This window comes from Apus apus, chromosome 17 (assembly GCF_020740795.1).
Source record: "Apus apus isolate bApuApu2 chromosome 17, bApuApu2.pri.cur, whole genome shotgun sequence".
Classification (NCBI taxonomy): domain Eukaryota; kingdom Metazoa; phylum Chordata; class Aves; order Apodiformes; family Apodidae; genus Apus; species Apus apus.
The window spans coordinates 76,473-94,137 of record NC_067298.1 but is presented as its reverse complement, the minus strand read 5'-3'; the positions used below and the strand labels follow the sequence as shown (position 1 = coordinate 94,137).

Genomic DNA, 17,665 nt, shown 5'->3' with positions numbered 1-17,665 from the left:
ATCCCAAGGAAGGTGCCTACAACAGGTTGTCTGTCTCCCCTTCCCTTGTTTGTAAATGGAACAAGGGATTGTGCATTTATAGCCAGGACATGTGAACCCCACCAGACTATTTGAGAATAAGTCTTAGTGAGCTGCCTTCCTGCTCTTTTGAGTCAGTGGGAGAGGTTGGTGCCTCTGTGTGGGAGCTGAGTTCCCATTCCTTGGGTGCTTTATGGGGTGAAGTGAGATGAATCCCACCCAGGGTATCTGAGTGCAGCCCTGATACAGAGAGTCCACTGTCTCTCCCTTTAAGGGGGCCAGTAAAGTTAGCCCTGGCTGATCTAAAATCAACCATTTGTTGTCTAAATAGCAAGTTTTGGCCCTCACAAACAAACTTTGGTTCTGGGCTGTAGAGGGATGGTGAAAGCTATCTCCAAACCTTTGTTTTGCTGCTGCCCATGAAGACCTGTCAGGTCCATTGGATTTCTGCAGAAGATGCTGGGCCAATTCAGTACAGAGAAACCTCTAGTATCCTTGTGCAGAGGCTCCCAAAAGTACAAGTGTGTCTTCAGCAGTTGGAGAAGGTGGTTGATATTTCCTTGACTTAACCTGGAAGTCCTGGCCCAATAAAAAAATCAAAGCTGAGCTAAATGAATGAGTTCATCGAGGCTGCTGGAAGATGAAAAGCTGCAGAAGTGAGGCATCTTTCAGCGGTAATGGGGGAAAACGTGAGCAAATGCTGGATCCATGCTCTATTGCTGACAGACAAACTGCCAATGGCTTCAGCATGTGAATGCTGCAGCAAGCTAATGTTGTGAACTGTTAAAGAGTGATGGAGAGGTGCCCAGCCACTCACAAACCATGACCACTTGAGAGGATATGGGCGATTTCTGCCCAGCGTCTCATCTTGGAAGAAAACCATCTTCACTCTTCTTACGGGCATCTTTATAAAATGTTGAGCCTACCTGGACCTGCATTTCTTACAGCTAACAGGCTGCCTCAGGCACTGTCACATATTTAGGTGTTTATTGCTAAGACTGAAAATCCTACCAAAGGCAGCTAATGGCATTTTACCACTAAGCAACTAAATGTGTTATCGGCCAAAGCAAGGCATAAGACATAGGCAGGCTTAGTCAAGGCTGTCCCTCCGGGGTAGTCTGCTTGGGCTTCTGTGTAATTCTGTGGAGGTAAGAGATCCTTTCTTCTAGAGTTTGCAGGGTATTAGAGACATGCTGGCCCATGTTTTGGATCAGACAGACTTTGCAAGGTGTTTGGCCAATGAAGATAGTTTGGACAGAGACTTGAGATGAATTTTGAAGCTCTCAAAGGGAGTTTCTCTTCTTACCCTGTGCAGACAGCATGCTTTGAAAAACACACCAAAGCTGTAATTCCTAGCACAGGAAATGACCACTTTGGATGTTTCTGACCTGTGGGTGAGGGATGGACTGAGTAAGCTAAAATTTTCCTTACCTCATTCATGACCCACAACACATGAGGATATGAAGCCCTGCTGTGCTTTGTGGGAGATCATGGGCTGCTCATTGAACACCACTCTCCTTCCTTCACATTGCACCTGAAGGCAGCCCAGCCCCAGCATCTCCTGAGTGAGGTCCTCTGCACAGACTGGCCTTAAGAACTGAGACAGGTTCTGACTAGAACTTGTGGTCTGAGGTTTGTTCACCTATTTCCAGAAAACAAATTAGGATCAGCGTTTAATAACTGTTATGGGAATAGTGGCCCTGAGTGTCTTAGACCTTGAGGGCCTCCAGGTCCAGAAAGTCTATGTGCACACTGTCCTGGTAGCCCTATCATCATGTGCAGGTAGGGTATGTGCTGCGTCTCACAACTCAGTGTGCTGCACCAACCACACTTCATTTTGTGTTAGAGCTCTTTTACTCCAAGTTGAAGAGATGTGAGCTCCTGCTTCACACACTTGAGGGTGAGGGCAGAAGCTTCTGGGAGGGTCAGCTGGAATATAAATCAACATGCAGTCACTAAGTCCATCAGGCTTTCTCTTGCTGAAGCTTGGGTCCAGGGTGGCTATCCAGTCTCCTGCCTTTATGGGCCTGCCTAAAGATCAGTTGATGCTTTGTGGTTCAGAGAGGTGCAGTAGCTTTTGCTGACAGAGCGGAAACCTGCAATGGAGGGGCAAGGCGAGTGGTGACAAGGAGACAGCACTTCAGCTGCCCCAGAGCCTGCCAGAGTTTTTAATCACCTAAACACTGGGACCCAGGGGTTGTGGGCAGGAAGTACTGGTCTTTGGGGAGTTTTCCTGGGTGCTTGACTTCATCCTTACAGTCACACAGCTTCAGAGTGCTTTGCAGCATAACATGAACACCCTCATACCATAATCTTCAAGGCAGTCTTTTAGCTATTGTCTTCTGTGGTCCTTTCAGCATAAGCAAAATTAATTAAAGGTGACCTTTCAGGTCTATTTTTAAATCATCCTGTGAAATCAGGTCCCTAAGTGTCTCTTCCATGTAATGGTGAATGGTTAAACTGGAACAGCCTATTCTGCTGCTCCCCACAGTGCTGCTGCTCAGCCAGTGGAATGGGAGCAGTTGTTGTCTATTGAAAAAGTGCAGCATAGGTCTTGAAAGAAGTTATTACCCAAGAGAATTAAAATCAGAAATTTCTTGACTTCAGTTCTTGCTCTCCTCTCCTAGACCATAATTGTTCCAGTGGTATGGGTTTTGTAACCACATGACCCCTCTTATGTCAGCTATGTTTAAAAGAAAGATTGGGAGAAAAATGCTTTTTACTACATGGCATATTACAGCCTTTGAATGTCAATGTAATAAATATTTTTTCCTCTTTTTGGAGCTCCAGAAGCTTAGTAATCACAAGAATCTTAAGATATTTGCTTATTTGTCATCTGTTTTTCTTTCCTAGACTGTGAAGGCACTAAACCACTTAAAAGAAAACTTGAAAATCATTCACAGAGGTGAGTTCATCGCTTTTCTTCTTGCCTACAAATATGGCAAGGATTTTAAGCAGCCTTTGAATCATATCAGAGTGTAATCAGCATGCATTCTGCTGCAAATGTCAGTGCAGATTTTGCACAAGCACGTCCCCAGTGGCTGTTTCATTGCTCCTTTGGACTGTGGTTTCCCATCAAAGGGTGATTTCAGGGTGCTTGCGTATCTGCCTCTGCCTCCAGGTACATGGCATATTCAGGGCTGGCTCCCTCTTCTCTAGCTCTGGGTCAGGATCCTCTGTGGCAGGAAGCGCATCCAGTTGCTGCTGCCCACCGCACGCCAAGGGGCAGTGGCAATCTCTCAGTGCTGCTGGTGTTGCTGCTCTGCAGCTGCTCTGCAGCTGCTCTGCTTTGAATTGAAAGCTCCAGCTGTGACTTACTAATTTAAATTTATTTTCCTTACAGACATCAAACCTTCCAATATTCTTCTGGACAGAAATGGAAATATTAAACTCTGTGACTTTGGCATTAGTGGACAGCTTGTGGACTCCATTGCCAAAACCCGGGATGCGGGGTGCCGACCATACATGGCGGTGAGTGAGGATGAGCCAGGCAGCGGGGAGCTAGCATGCCCAGGAGTGTGCAGGACCTTGCCCTCCTCCTGCAGGCCTGGCACAGCATGGCCAGGCCCAGCATCTGCCTGAAGTGTTGGCCTGTTTCCTGTGGGACAAGCACCTTCTTCCCAGGTGAAACCAAGCTCTGGATTCAGCACAGCTCCTGGCAGTGTCAGTCTGTGGCAATGTGACTAAATTCCCTTTCTTTTTTGCTGGATTGCTCTGATGCTGCCAGTGCTACAGCACTGGAGTGGAGAGCTTCTCTGTGCCTCCCAGGAGCGCCTGTGCCTGAACAAACAGTACACACAGGGCAGCAGCACCGTCTGGGAGCAGGAAATCCATTTGCCACAGTAAGATTATGTCACAGGAGTTACTGCAGAGCAGAATTGGAGTCATTTTTGCAAACCACTTTTAATTCCAAAATGTGCCATAACTTAATTCCAGGAGAATGTGATTCTGTAGAGCAGGTGCATGGAAATCTCTGGGGCTGAGCTGTGAATCCTGGGAGTCTGTTCTGCTTGTTTGTTCCCCTCCCAGTGAGAAAAGATGTGGTGCTGATTTTCAAGGCTGTTTGAGGATTTTAAATGTTTCTGTGCATCCGGCTGTTTTGAAAATGCATCTCTTGGTTTTATATCAGCTGAGGGTGCCTTGTGCAGAGAGCTGTGTGTCTGCTGCTGTCAGTGTAACTTCGTGTTGAACTTTGAACTCTTGTTACTTATGTCTGTATATGCTCAAAAATATTGGTTTCTGAACACTTGTATCTACCATTTAGGAAACAGAAATGAAAAATGTCTCTTTTTAAGGTACAGTGCTCATCTGGTCCTGGAATGTCTCTCACATGGCTTTTATCTGACTGTGGTGTCCAAGGCAAAACCTCTGCCCTCTCTGATCTGTGCAAGTAGAGTAATGAATTTCGGAATATTTGACCTTTTCTGTTCACTCTCCTCATAGCAGAGCTGGTTATCCAGCAAGCTGGGAAGAAGAGTACAGATGAGCTGTGTTACTGTAGACCTGTGAAGGGATGGAGAGGGAGCAGAGACACATCTCTGCTCTGAGCACTTTTGGCAAGTGCATGAAGCTCCCCACGGGGAAGAGGATCGGTCAGAACTACCCTGTGTGTGGTGTTGGTGGGTCATGGAGTGCAGAGGGCAGCAGCAGAGAGGTGCACCAGGAGGGGATGGGACCAGTGCAGTCTGAGCTGGGTATGTGCATTTCGTGCTGTGGACATGGCAGATCGCATTGCTCCATGGAGTTGTTGCTCTGTCCTTCCCTTCTCCCACATTCTGTGGGCTATCATTACAGGAATTAATGTTCCTACTTTTTCTTAGAATCGTGAGTAGCTTTGCAGAGGCTCTTAGTTTAGCTATGATGCAGCAGTTGCCAACACATCTGTGAACAGTTGCACTGCTTCCTCTGCCCTGGGATGTTGGTGGATGCCTCCAGTAGCCCCTTGGGTTTCTTCCCTGTCTGTGCATATCCACTCTTCTCTTTGTGCGTCACCTGCTCCAGACTCTGTTGGATTTTGCAGTGGGCAAAAAAGTGTTCAAAGTGTTTCGATTCGGTTTGTGGTTTTAAAAGCTGTGGCATGATACAAGGACTGTGGAATGAGCCAGCAGCTGGCAAGTGGTGTGAGAGATGAGTGGCCTCTTCCCATCTGCTCTCCAGACTCAGGGACTCCTCTCCAAGTACATGAGCATTTCCACACACTGGGAAGCCTGGGAAATGGGGACATGTCCCCAGCATGCAGGTACATCTGCCAGCTCTTTCTCCAAGCCAACAGAGGCTGATGGCTGTAGTGATGCTGTGACTAAACCTCAACATACCCAGGAGGGTGTCAGGCCAGTCACACTCCTTTTGAAAGGAAATTAATTATTTTTTTTTTTTTTGAAACAAAGTTCACCCAACAATCTAAGCACTGTTCAGTTGGTATCTTTATTTACGGCACCGGATGCACAGGGGATAGCTCCTCCAAAAATGTGTGCACCTTACAGGGTAAGGTGATAGATATATAGCTATATAGATATATAGATATATATATATATACACACACACAGCTGACACTTAATTATGTGTAATATTTCTAAGAAATGGTTTAGATATTAGTTAGTTTCCTGCAAAATCATTTACGTAAGTGTCCACCTATTATCGCATGCATGTTAAGTCCATTAGGGTCTCCTGGGGGTCGTTTACTTCATCCTTGAGTCTTCCTCACAGGAACCTTTGACTGAGTTCTGTCACTTCTGCCATTTATCTCTGCTGACTCGGTAGCAGAATTGTTACGACAGGCATCTGTAGTCCCAGTTGAATGGCTTCTTTCTTCTTCAAGGACCCTTATATTTCTTCTCTAAAACTACAGATAAGCTCACATTAAAGACTTTTACAACTCACTAGCAGCAGGCCCAGATGAGAGATTTACACTCCACAAGCAGTTAACTATTGGAAGTCAGAGTTTGGTTAATGCTCTGTTTCATTCCCCCCTTTTCTTTTCGCGTTGCAAGTTCTTTTGCAACAGTTCTGTAGTAACTCATCCTGCTTTACTAACTTGGTAAAACACTTCCCTGTTTCTACCTGATATCTGACTTCGTTTCTTTTCCATTCCCAGTAATTTTCTGTTGAATTCCAGCAGCACCTTATAAAACATTTCAGCATAGCAAAAAAATATTATACTTAATACTAGTAAAATTATTAGTCTTGCAATTAATTGCTTTAGCCACTTAAAATGAGGAAGCCATGAGGTTAGTTTGTTCCACAGTTCTTCAATCCCATAAGAAGTATAATTGTGACTGACTTGATGCAGGAGTTTTTGTTTGCTCCCAAATTTCTGCTGAGTCTGTAGCAATTCTGCCACTTTGATCTATATACACACGACAACTTGTGTTAATCACTGTACAGACCCCTCCTTGTGATGCTAACAGCGTATCTAATGCCATGAGATTTTGAAGTACAACCTGAGATAGGCTAGAAACTTCAAGTTGTAAAGCTTGCAGAGCATCAACAGTCTCATTTTCAATTTTTTCTATCACTGCTGGAATATTCATGAGGGTCTTTTCTAATTCCCTTATCCCAAGCCATGGGAGAAACCACCTAGCAAAACTATGGAATGCAGTGGGCCTTTCGGCGATAGCATTAGGGGCTCCTTTGGTTTGCCTAATAAAAGTTCATACCCATCCAGTTTGTTTATCTGTCTTACCAATAACAGTTATGCTAGGGACTAGAGTTCCTAGGGTACATGCTCCTTTCCATCCAAGGTGTAAAATTTTCAAAGTGCCCTTTCCACATATCCAATACCAGCCCACTTCGTGATTTTTGGGTACCAGCCAGCCAATTGGGGGTTTCGACTTGTTTTTCTTCTATTTTTGTAGAATTCCCAGGTCAAATGTTGGAAGCCCATAACTCCTATAAGAACTGCACCCTTCTGTGATTCCAACTTCTGTAGTCATATAATTTTTACAATACAGATCTCTTACACTGATTCCTTGTCTCCCCTTGGTGGCATTTAAATAGCACCTCTGCACACATGTGAAGTTATAGTCTCTGAGGGCTTGTTCTGTGGAGAGATTTTGTTGGAGGGACAAGTTAGCACTGACTACAATGTGGGAAGCTTTGCTGGTGTCATCTGGGATAGGAACTCCCGTATATTTTAGTGGTTCTGAGGAATGCCTTGGTAATTTAGAACAAATCCAACAATCATTTCTGTGGAGTATGTCCATAATGTTCTGTTCCTCTTCTCAGAGGATATTGCAGCTGATACCCCAAAATGAGGTATTATTTTATTTAATAACAGTTTGATTACCTCTCTTGCCTTATTTATTCTGCATGGGACAGCTTCTGGCCAACCTGAGAAGGTATCAGTCATTGCCAGCAAGTATCGAAACCCCCCTTTTCTAGGGAGTTCAGAAAAATCAATTTGCCAGTGTTGCCCAGGATGATCCCTTTTCCCAGTTGTCCCTAATTTCACTTGTTGGGCTGTATTGGAATTGTTCCTTAGGCATATCTCACATTGTTGGGAGACTTGTTTTACTGTAGTATATAAATTCCTGGCCACTATTTTATGGCTTAATGATTGATACAGGGCATTGGCAAACTAGAGCCCACAACAAATTAGATGAAACTACTAAGCGACCATCTGCCACTCGGGCCCATTCATTCTCCTGTTCCTCAATCAGTTTCATATCTTCCTTGAAAAAATTTGGTTTCACCTCTATTTGGATTTTACCATCTGGAGTCAAGGATTCAACTTTAACTTTCGCTCCTTCTGCCACTCGTCGTGCCCCTAGATCAGCTGGTGCATTTCCCACCTCTGGAACCATGTTTCCCTTTTGATGCCCCTGGCAGTGCATACTGGCCACCTTTTCTGGTAGTTTTACAGCTTCTAGATCCTCGTTCTTTCCAGATCACTCCATGGGCATGTACTACTCCAAGAGCATATTTTGAATCAGTCCAAATATTTATTTTTATTTTCTTCCCTTTTGCTAGTTCGAAAGCATGGCTGAGGGCTATTATTTCTGCCTCTTGAGCTGAAGTTCCTGAGGGTAGGGGTTTTGATCTGAGGTTCCTGAGGGTGGTGGTTATTGCATACCCCGCTTTGTGCTCCCCTTACTTTACAAAGCTGCTCCCATCAGTGAACCAGGAGTCATCAGCATCCTCAAGTGGTTCCTCTTAAGATCAGGCTGACAGGAGTGTGTTGCTTCCATTGTTTCCAGGCAGTCATGCAGCACTGGTTCTTTGGGGATCCAACTGAGGAAGGAATCTGGGTTGACAATATTAGTCACCACAATTTGGATATCATCTTGTTCTACCATGATTGCCTGATATTTCAGAAACCTCTGGGGTGAGAGCCAGTGACCACCCTTCTGTTCAAACACTGCAGAGACTGTGTGAGAGACTAGCACTGTTATCTTTTCCCCCACGGTAAATTTCTGGGTTTCTTGGATATTAAGGACAACTGCAGCTACTGCTCAGAGACAGCTGGGCCTTCCTTTGCTGACTTCATCTGGTTATTTGCAGAAGCATGCCGCAGCTCATTTATAGGGGCCAAGCTTTTGAGCTAATACTCCCAGTGCTATTCCTTGTCTTTCATGTGAAGATAGCCAAAATGGCTTTGAGATGTCAGGCAGTCCCTGTGCAGGGGCTCTCATTAGCCCTTGTTTGAACTGCTGGAATGCCCTTCATATCTCACCAGTCCATACCAATTTGAACTGACTCCTTTTTATCAATCCATACAGTGCTTTAACTAAAAGTCCATAGTTAGAGATCCAGAGTTGACACCAACCTGTCATTCCCAAGAATGTCTGTAGTTTTTTTACTGTTTGGGGCAGAGGTATCTGGCAGATGGCTTCTTTTTGGTCCTTCCTCACTGTTGGTTGTCCTCTGGAAACCTCATATCCCAAATAGATGACTTGTTGTATCAGCTGGGCTTTCTGTTGACTCGATATCTGTTAAGACCCAGGAAGTTCAACAGACTCACAATCCAGATCATGCAGCTTTCTTTTGTTATATCATCCACATACTGGAGTAGAACTACTTCCAGGTCTGGGGGCTCCCAACTCTCAAGTTCTCTAGCTAATTGATTTCCGAAAATAGTAGGAATATTCTTAAATCCTTGTGGCAACACTGTCCATGTCAGGGTTTTCCCATTCAAATGCAAACAGATGCTGACTCTCTCTGGCTAGACTTGGGCAGAAGAAGGCATCCTATAAATCCAGAACAGTGAACCAAATCAGATCATCTTTAAGTTTGCTTAGCAAAGTATGTGGGCTGGCTGCCACTAGATGTATATCCTCAGTGATTTTGTTTATCGCTATTAAATCCTGCACTAACCTGTAACTTTTGCCATCTGTTTTCCAAATTGATAGAATGGGAGTATTATATTCTGATTCACATTCAATCACTAATTTATACTTTAGAAATTTGTCAATAATTTCCTTTATTCCTTTTTGATCCTCCAGTCTTAATGGATACTGTTTTATTTTCACGGGCTGAGCTCCTGATCTCAATTTCACTACTACTGGGGCCACATTCTTTGCCTTCCCCAGGACCTCAGATGCCCATACTCCAGGATACACTTGATTTATTATTTCTTCAGGCAAATTTGACTTAGCTGGGGTGTGTATTAGGGCTAGACTTAGTATTTCAATTAGCTGATCCTCTCTCAATTCAACTTTCCCTTTATCAAATACTATTTTTACCCCTAATTGCTCCAACAAGTCTCGACCCAACAATGGTTTAGGTGATCCTGGCATGTATAAAAATGTATGAATGCCCATGTGCTTCCCTAATTTATATTTCAGAGGTTGCAGGAAAAATGCCTTCCCTTGTTGGCCAGTAGCCTCCATTACAGTCACAAAATCCTGATCTTTTGGTATTAATTCTTGGTTTAATACAGAAAATGAGGCACCAGTGTCAACCAGAAATTCTGTTAATTGTCCCTTTTTCCCTAGCTTTACTCTAACCAGTGGATCCACTAAGGTAGATTCCCCAGGTTCCTGACATTGTGCAGGAGCTGTAGCCACTGCCATCTGAGGAGTTCCATGCCTAGGGTAATCTCGTTTTGCCACCCCTTCCAGATCATCTGTAGAGATCCTTGCCTCTTCCGTCCTGGACTCAAGCTCACTGGTGGTGAATGGTACTTTAATTCGCCCCAGTTATCCATCAGTCTCCAGTAGCCTGGATTACAGGCTTCAGCCTACTCCTGGTATGATAGGATGTTGGGGTAAAGACTGGCTCTGGCTTCTCAGCTTCTCTTGCCCTTTCAGGGGTGGCTTCGTTCTCCAAAGGGAAAGGGAGAGGCACAGCCTGAGGGAGAGGCAGAGCCTGAGAGAGAGCGGCAGCCTGCGGGAGAGGGGCAGCCTGCGGGAGAGGGTCTAATGGAGGAGCTATTGGGGGAGGGCATGATGGAAGAACAAAATAATCTTCTGTCCTTTCCTCAGATTCAGTCAACTTCAAACATCTTTGTCCAATATTATATGCTGAGCAACATGTCTTCAACTGCCCTGATGGCTGTCTCTGTTCCACTTCTAATGCTAATACCATAGGATCTTATGGAGCTAAATAAATGCCGTATTCCTTTTGCCAATTAGGGTGGTCTCTCAAGGTGAAAAACATCTCTGCATATCCCACTGCATCCCATTTTTCTTTCCATCTTAAAAACAACATTAATTGTAACAAAGTATTAAACTTCAGAGTTCCATTAATAAACCATTTTTCTCCACCATACAACTCATACAGTGGCCACCACTGATTACAATAATACTTTATGACAGTATTTTTATTCACACTCCCTCCTGGTGGACCTCCTGTTTCTTTCCAGTGTGCCAAAATACATCCTAATGGGCTCATTTTCTTAACTCCTCCACTTTGCTTGCCTCCCATTTTGTTAACTAAGCCACACACCTACCCACAGAGTACTTATGAAACTCTACCAGTCACTTTGCACACCCAAAACCTATTTCTGTTATGGGTAGGTAAAACAATAATCACTGTTACCCATTAAAGTCACACTGTTTCTCTGGCCATTTTCCACTCACTCACACCACAAAGATGGGGGATACCACTTTTACACAAACACAGTTATGGCTCACAAACACAATTACAGTGGACAGATCTGGCTTTAAGACAGAAATAAACCTTTCGCTTCGTTCGTCTCCGGCCGCACCCCTCGTGGGACAACAGAGGCGCAGATCAGAATCAACGCTCGCTTCTCAGGGCAGCTGCGTCTCCCTTGCTCACACATCCAGTTCACAAACTGTTGAATTGTCCCATTAAAATAGCACAATCGAATTCCAGTTGACAGTGACACAAACCAATGTAATCAAAGCCAATATTGCCAACCACAACTCAATGTCTATGTAACATTTGCCAAATTCCTTTACCAAGATGTCAGTGCTGAAACAGAAGCACACCACTGTGTACCGAGGACACACCATTGTGTTGCAGTGGAGCACTGAAGCAGAAGTGCACCTTTGTGATACACTGAAACAGAAGCACACGATTGTGATGTACCAGACCAGATGTACACTGGGGTGCTAGCTATGCAGCATACACTATCCTGCACAAGTTCCCTTATGATTTATGGATAGCACCCAGAACAAATTACCAGTCCCAGAATAGAACAGAGTAAAATTATACCTTTTTGCCAGGTGGTCCTTGTATGCCCCCACAGTGATCCGATTGAGGCGAGGAGTCCTCTGGGGAAATCTCCAGGGGTGCCTGAGGGAGTCCTGTTCTCAGTGGGTCCGGCAGCCAAGCAGAGAGTATCCCATCTGGAGTGCCAAACTGAAACAAAGAAAGTTCACCCAACAGTCTAAGCACTGTTCAGTTGGTATCTTTATTCATGGTGCGAGACACACAGGTGATAGCTCCTCCAAAAATGTGCGTGCCTCACAGGGTAAGGTGAGAGAGATATATACAGCTGATACTTAATTATGTGTAATATTTCTAAGAAATGGTTTACATATTCATAAGTTTCCTGAGGAATCATTTACATAAGTGGCTGCCCAGTATTGCATGCCTGTTAAGTCCGTTAGCATCTCCTGGGCGTTGTTTTCTTCATCCTTGAGTCTTCCTCACAGGAACCTTTGGCCAGGTTCTGTCTCTTCTCCTCTTTATCCCTGTTGACTCTACAGTAGAACTGGTTGCAGCAGACATCCCTCATCAGTTGAATGGCTTCTTTCTTCTTCAAGGACTCTTGTATTTCTGCTCTAAAACTACAGATAAGCTCACAGAAAAGGCTTTTAAAACTCACTAGCAGTAGGCCCAGATGAGAGATTTACACTCTACAAACAGTTAACTATTGGAAGTCAGAGTTTGGCTAATGCTCTTTTTCATTTTTTATGTAAAATAGGTGACTATTTTTGATGCAAACTAGTGTGACTATGTTCAGCCAGAGTCAGTCTGATCAGGGCTGGTGGATGATGCTGCCTTATGGTGAGAGCATGTTGCTCCGTGAGGCCCCATGTGGCCCATGGCACTTGAAGTAATTCTTGTAGCAAAAGCACTTGCCCACTGAAGGAACCTCATAACACTGTGTTCTCTGGAGCTGAGTCCCCGGATAGCCATGGATAACAATAACATTGGATGTCAGCCAGTTTGACAGGGAGCCAAGTCCAGCTGCTAAGCAAGTGCTCTGTGGTTTAACCAAAATTGTTAGAGCTGTTGAGCATCTCATCCTGTGTTGGAGAAGTTCTTTTGCTTTTGGCTTTAATTCCCCAGTGATTGTTCTGTTGAAGTAAAGGCATACATGTTGGTACCTCTCTGAAAGAAAGAGATAAAATACAGGGCCTGACACTGCCCCCAGAGCAGCCCTTACTGTTTGCTGAGCTCTCCTGAGACCAGACCTGTGCCAGTGTCAGCATGGTAGGGTTGCTTTAGGTGAGGTTTCACAACGTGCTGATGGCAGCCTTGCACCAGTGGTGAGGGTGCGATTGCTCCTGGCCAGCCCTGGCCCTCCCCGGTGATCTTGGTGTTGCCTCCCACTGCAGCAGGTGCTGCTGGTTTGGGGTAAAGGAGAGGCTCTGTGTGCCAAGCTGCAGCTGGTGGCCTTTGTGGCCTTGCAGCTTTTTGCCTTCGTAATTATCAAGTGAGCCCAGCTTCTGTGTCAAGAGGAGGGGTGAGACTGGAAGCACCTGGTTTAGGTAGGGGAAGACCCACTCGAGGTGTCCTGCCCTGCTCCTAGGGGCACAGAGTTTGATGGTGCTGCATATGTCCTCGATCCCCTCAGATCCTTTTTCCAGGTCACCTGGGAGCTGTCTGCTGCAAGCTGGGGCTGTGTCAATGCCAGTGCCTGTCACTGCTTTGCGCACCCTCCCCTGGGCTGTCTGCTGGGCTCTCCCTGTAGAGCTGTTGAGATGAGGGGTGGACAATGGGGTGCACAGCGCCAGGAGGTACAGAGCAGCCTTCTTGGTGCTAATATGCGACCATGTCACAGCAAACACTGTTCTGCCTGTCCTTGCTTGTGCATGAACCTATGGCTCCCAGGAGGTGTTTCCTGCGCCTTGTCTCTCCCCAGCAGAGATAGGCAGTTGCTGCTGGCATCCAGGGCCAGGTGGAGGCTGTGTCCCTGTGCTCAGATGACTCAAGCAGAGTTCAGGTCATGCAGGGAAAAGGAAAAATTCCCAAGGCAGGTGACAGTGATGGCTAGGAGTCCTGCTCCCCCAGCTCCCTGTGAGAGGGAGAGGCTGCAGGGTTGCATGGGCTCTCTGAATCCTGTACCCAAGCAGAGCTGCAGCAAGAGCCTCTGTTTCAGCTTCTCATTCCTGACCTTGTGCCAGGTTTTCATCAGGCTCATTCATTTATCTGAATGGGCAGGCTATTGGTTTCAATTTGTGCAGCTAAAATCCTTTTGGTTGCCCCTGAATATTGCTGTGTGTTGAAATTTTTTTTCTTTTTCTTCTTAAACCTGGCACTCAGCCATAATTTTTATGTCTGAGAAGTCAAATTTGGGAGGAGACAGGGAGACACGTGGCACCGTCCCTCTGTGAGCAGTGTAGAGTGGATCCAGGGTCTGCCACTCACAGAGTAGTGATTGCTGGGGGAGATGCTTGAGCTCTGAGTGAGACCTCACTGCTCATATGCTGGTGATGTCACCCTCTTCAGGGGTTTTGGTTGAAAACATAACCTCTGCCTGCTCCTTCACCAGCTGAAATAATCCATGAGGTTGGCCCAGTGTGGGACTTCTCCTGTCCTAACTTAGCGCCTTAAATCATGCAGCACAGAGCCTGTCCCTCAGCACTTCCACCCCATCCTGCCAGGGGTGCAGTGACAAGAGACCTTCCACCTTGTCCCTTCAGACACTCGTCTGCACAGGCAGTTTATATAAACCTGGGGAGATGTCTCAGCAACCATCTGCGTGAGCAGGCTGCTCAGCCAGAAGTATTGTGGGCAGGATTCGAGTTTTGTGGAGAATATTACAAGGCAGAAAAAAACTAATTTTGGCTACTAGAATTCACGTGAGATATGCCTAAAAGTCAGGTTTGGGAGATAGTTGTCCTTGGGAGGCTTTGGAGGTTCAACTGGAAAGAGTAGGCTTGCCCTGGGTTTGTTCTGCATGTGGTACGGCTCGCTGTACAGGGGGCGGCCCAGGGTGGCTCCAGCTGCCATGATTAGCTGCAAGGCGGCTGACTGGTAGCCACAAATAGCAGGATATGATCACCAGGGTGGTAATTATGCAGAGTGGAATGGGCAAGGCTTCTTTAGGGCAGGCTCAGTGCGAGGAGAGGGAGTGAAGGGCAGCACAGGCCCTGTGTTGGCAGGTGTGAGCCTGCCTTCCCCTGAGCCTGTTTGGCTCACACAGGTGAGGCTGGGGATTCTGCTTCAGGAGGCCCTGAGGGGATTTGCAGGGGGCCTCTCTACCCCTGACTTGAGCTTTTCGTCCGAAGGGCAGGAGGCCCTGTGCTCTGTGGGAGCTGCTATGCTGCACCAACCTCCACCAACAGCTGCCCAGGTACTGCTGTGAGTGCAGCAAATCCATCCTCTGCTTCCTCCATCCCCTCCCGCTGCTGCATCCCGATCCTGGGTGGTGGAGCAGGCAGGACATGAGGGCGGCAGGAGGAGGGCACCTTGCCATGTTCAGGACCAGGTGCTCAAGAGTCCGTGGAATGCAAGAGTCCCTGTTTCCTGTAACGTGGGATGGGTCAGGGTCAGGTTGGGACCTTGTGTGGTGAGGGCCGTGCTTTGCAAGTGTGAGTTTTAATGGGTGATGAGGCCAGGAGAGCTGATAGAATGCAGCCAGGGAAGGCTCCTGATCCTGTCCCCAGACCAACATCTTCTGGTTGAATGGAAGGTATCTTTAAGAAAGAAAAACCAGATATTAAGACTCATAATGCTAGTGACTGCAGCCCAGCCTATATGAGCTGCCACACAATTGGTGTACCTTTGCTGGTAACTATCTGCATTGATTTCTGGTTAGGATGTGTAGCTTCATCTGCAGATACCTTCTTTTGGTTCCCTTTCTCTGCTGTCTCAGCATCCTCTAAGATCAGAAGTCATCCCCTGCACTGCTTTTTTGCTAGACTCCTTTTCAGTAGGTGTTTGGAAGCTTATGTGTTGGTTTAGCATTAAGGCTGTGGTAAAATGATGGGGCTCCCTGCAATTCAGTCTTTTGTAACTAACTACTTAAAGGACTTCTAGAGGATCCCCACCAAAACTGCAGGCCCTCTAGTGAGGTTCTAGAACAAAGTTACTCGTCAGGGCTGAAATGATACCTTACAGCCCTCCAAAACTGCTGCCTCTCCACAGCTTGGCCCTGTTCATCTAATACAGTTCTTGGAAGCAATGGTGGGGAGGCATCAAGCTCTGGGGTATTGGAGGGTGGCCTTCCAAAACAATGCCAGATGGAGAAGACCTCCAAAGTCCTGCATTAAAGATGCCTCTTCAGGTGAATCTACCATAGTGCCCGTGAAGTTATCCTAGTCATTAATTATGGTCTTAATACCATATTTTTGGTATGAGTAAGTCTTGTTTTGATGGGTGGCTGTGGGCTCTAATTTGTACTTTGTTTGCAGAATAAAGGAGTCCCCTGCTTGCCCCAGCCCCTTTCCCCACTAGGTCCTTTCTGTCTCTGATGTAGTCACCTCCTCTGCCAAGCCCAATGGGGCCAAATGGCTTCATTAATGTTCCTGCCAATCTTTCTGTGCGTAGCAAGTATCCCTCATCCACCAGTCCATCACCTTCCTGTGATCTTCCTGCTGTTGAGCTCAAGGAATTCAAATGCTGTTAGGAAAGTCAGCTGGGAGGGTATGGTAATCCCATATGAATGGAAACCAGCATCTCCACCTGGGAAATGCTGCTGGAGAAGTTTTTAATTAAACGTTATCTCACAGTGAATATGTAAAGGAAATAGGAGGGGAGGAAAGGCCATTCTCTAGAACCATGATCTCTGTTGATAATCCCTGTGCAGCCGTGGGTCTAGTGGCTGACCTGGGCAAGCAGGAGGGACAGGAAATACATGAATAGAGGGGATTTTTGAAGGAATGACTGAATTCAAAAGTCCAAGCAGGGAATAACATTTTGGCTGAAGTATTTTTTGACAACACTTCTCTTTATCTGCTGTGTGGAAGTGGTGCACACAGAGACAGTGTTACTGCTGCTGTCCTTGAGGAGCATGGTAAAGCGGCAGGTCCATCTATCTAACAAGAAGACTTTATGTTCTCCCCTTCCCCACCCTGCCCCCGCCAGCTCCTCCACCCATCATGCTGTGGGTAGCTTTGCTACGTCACACCCTGGCCAAGGAGCTGTAGCTGCTGCACAGGATGCTGCATGATTGGTGTGGCAACACAGGCCCAGAGAAAATAAAGTATCAGTAGGTTTTTTTATTGGTCCCCTAATACTGGAGAGGAGGGTTGTAACTTTAAAGACTTAACCCAGCACAGTGTGACTGTGGTGTCTCACTTGCTCATGTGAATGACTCACATCTGTGCTCTCACATCAAGGCTTTTGCTGCACGGAGGTCACCTTCTGTGAGCTCTTATGTGACCAGGAGGAGATCCAGAAAGGTTGTTAGGCTTCACTGCACATAAAAAGAGAGATCCATGTAAAATTAGGCACTTCATCTTTCTAGCACCCAGTAGAAGAATTTTATGTCCCTAGAGGGAGATGGATCACTATCATCTGAGGGAGATCAGTGTCACCTAAGGGAGAGCCTCCAAAACTTCCCATAGAGCAGAGCAGTAACATCAGAAGGAGTGGGCAGATGTTCATATCTGTTTGGAGCGCCACCACGTATTGTAGAACTGCATCTTGGCCACCGAGGTCTGCTCGAGAGCCAGCATAGTGAGTCCCTCTGAGGGCAGTCACGTCATAAAGCAGGACTGCCTCTTTTCTGGGAGATAGGGGTCATGTCCACAGGGCTAGTGGTGCGCATCTCCTTAGGAGATGAGTGCTTAGGCTCTTCCCAGCCTTGCAGGGTCTGAACTGCCAGCCAGCCCCATAGAGAAGTCAGGGCTTGCAGGCGTAAAATGTTTGGAGGTCTCAGTAAGTGGATGAGAGGCAGCTGCACACAGATTCCTCGCACTCTGGAGAGGGAGGAGGCAGAAGAAGCAGGTCTAAGAGCCGAGCAAGTCAGTGTCTCCTTGCCTGCCCTGCTTTGTGCTCATTGCTTGTCTTCCTGCCTGTGCCACGCTGTGATACCAGCACCAGCCACCGCTCTGTGCTCTGGTTG

General features: G+C 46.4%; 1 protein-coding gene across 1 annotated transcript in view; it reads left to right on the top strand.

Annotated features, from left to right (window-relative positions):
• Positions 1 to 17,665, top strand: part of MAP2K4 (mitogen-activated protein kinase kinase 4) — a 106,354-nt gene that overhangs the window by 80,113 nt on the left and 8,576 nt on the right. Inside the window, exons 6-7 of the mRNA XM_051635117.1 lie at positions 2,872 to 2,923; positions 3,362 to 3,489. Of these exons, the coding sequence (XP_051491077.1) occupies positions 2,872 to 2,923; positions 3,362 to 3,489 (180 nt within the window). The remainder of the gene's footprint in view (positions 1 to 2,871; positions 2,924 to 3,361; positions 3,490 to 17,665) is intronic.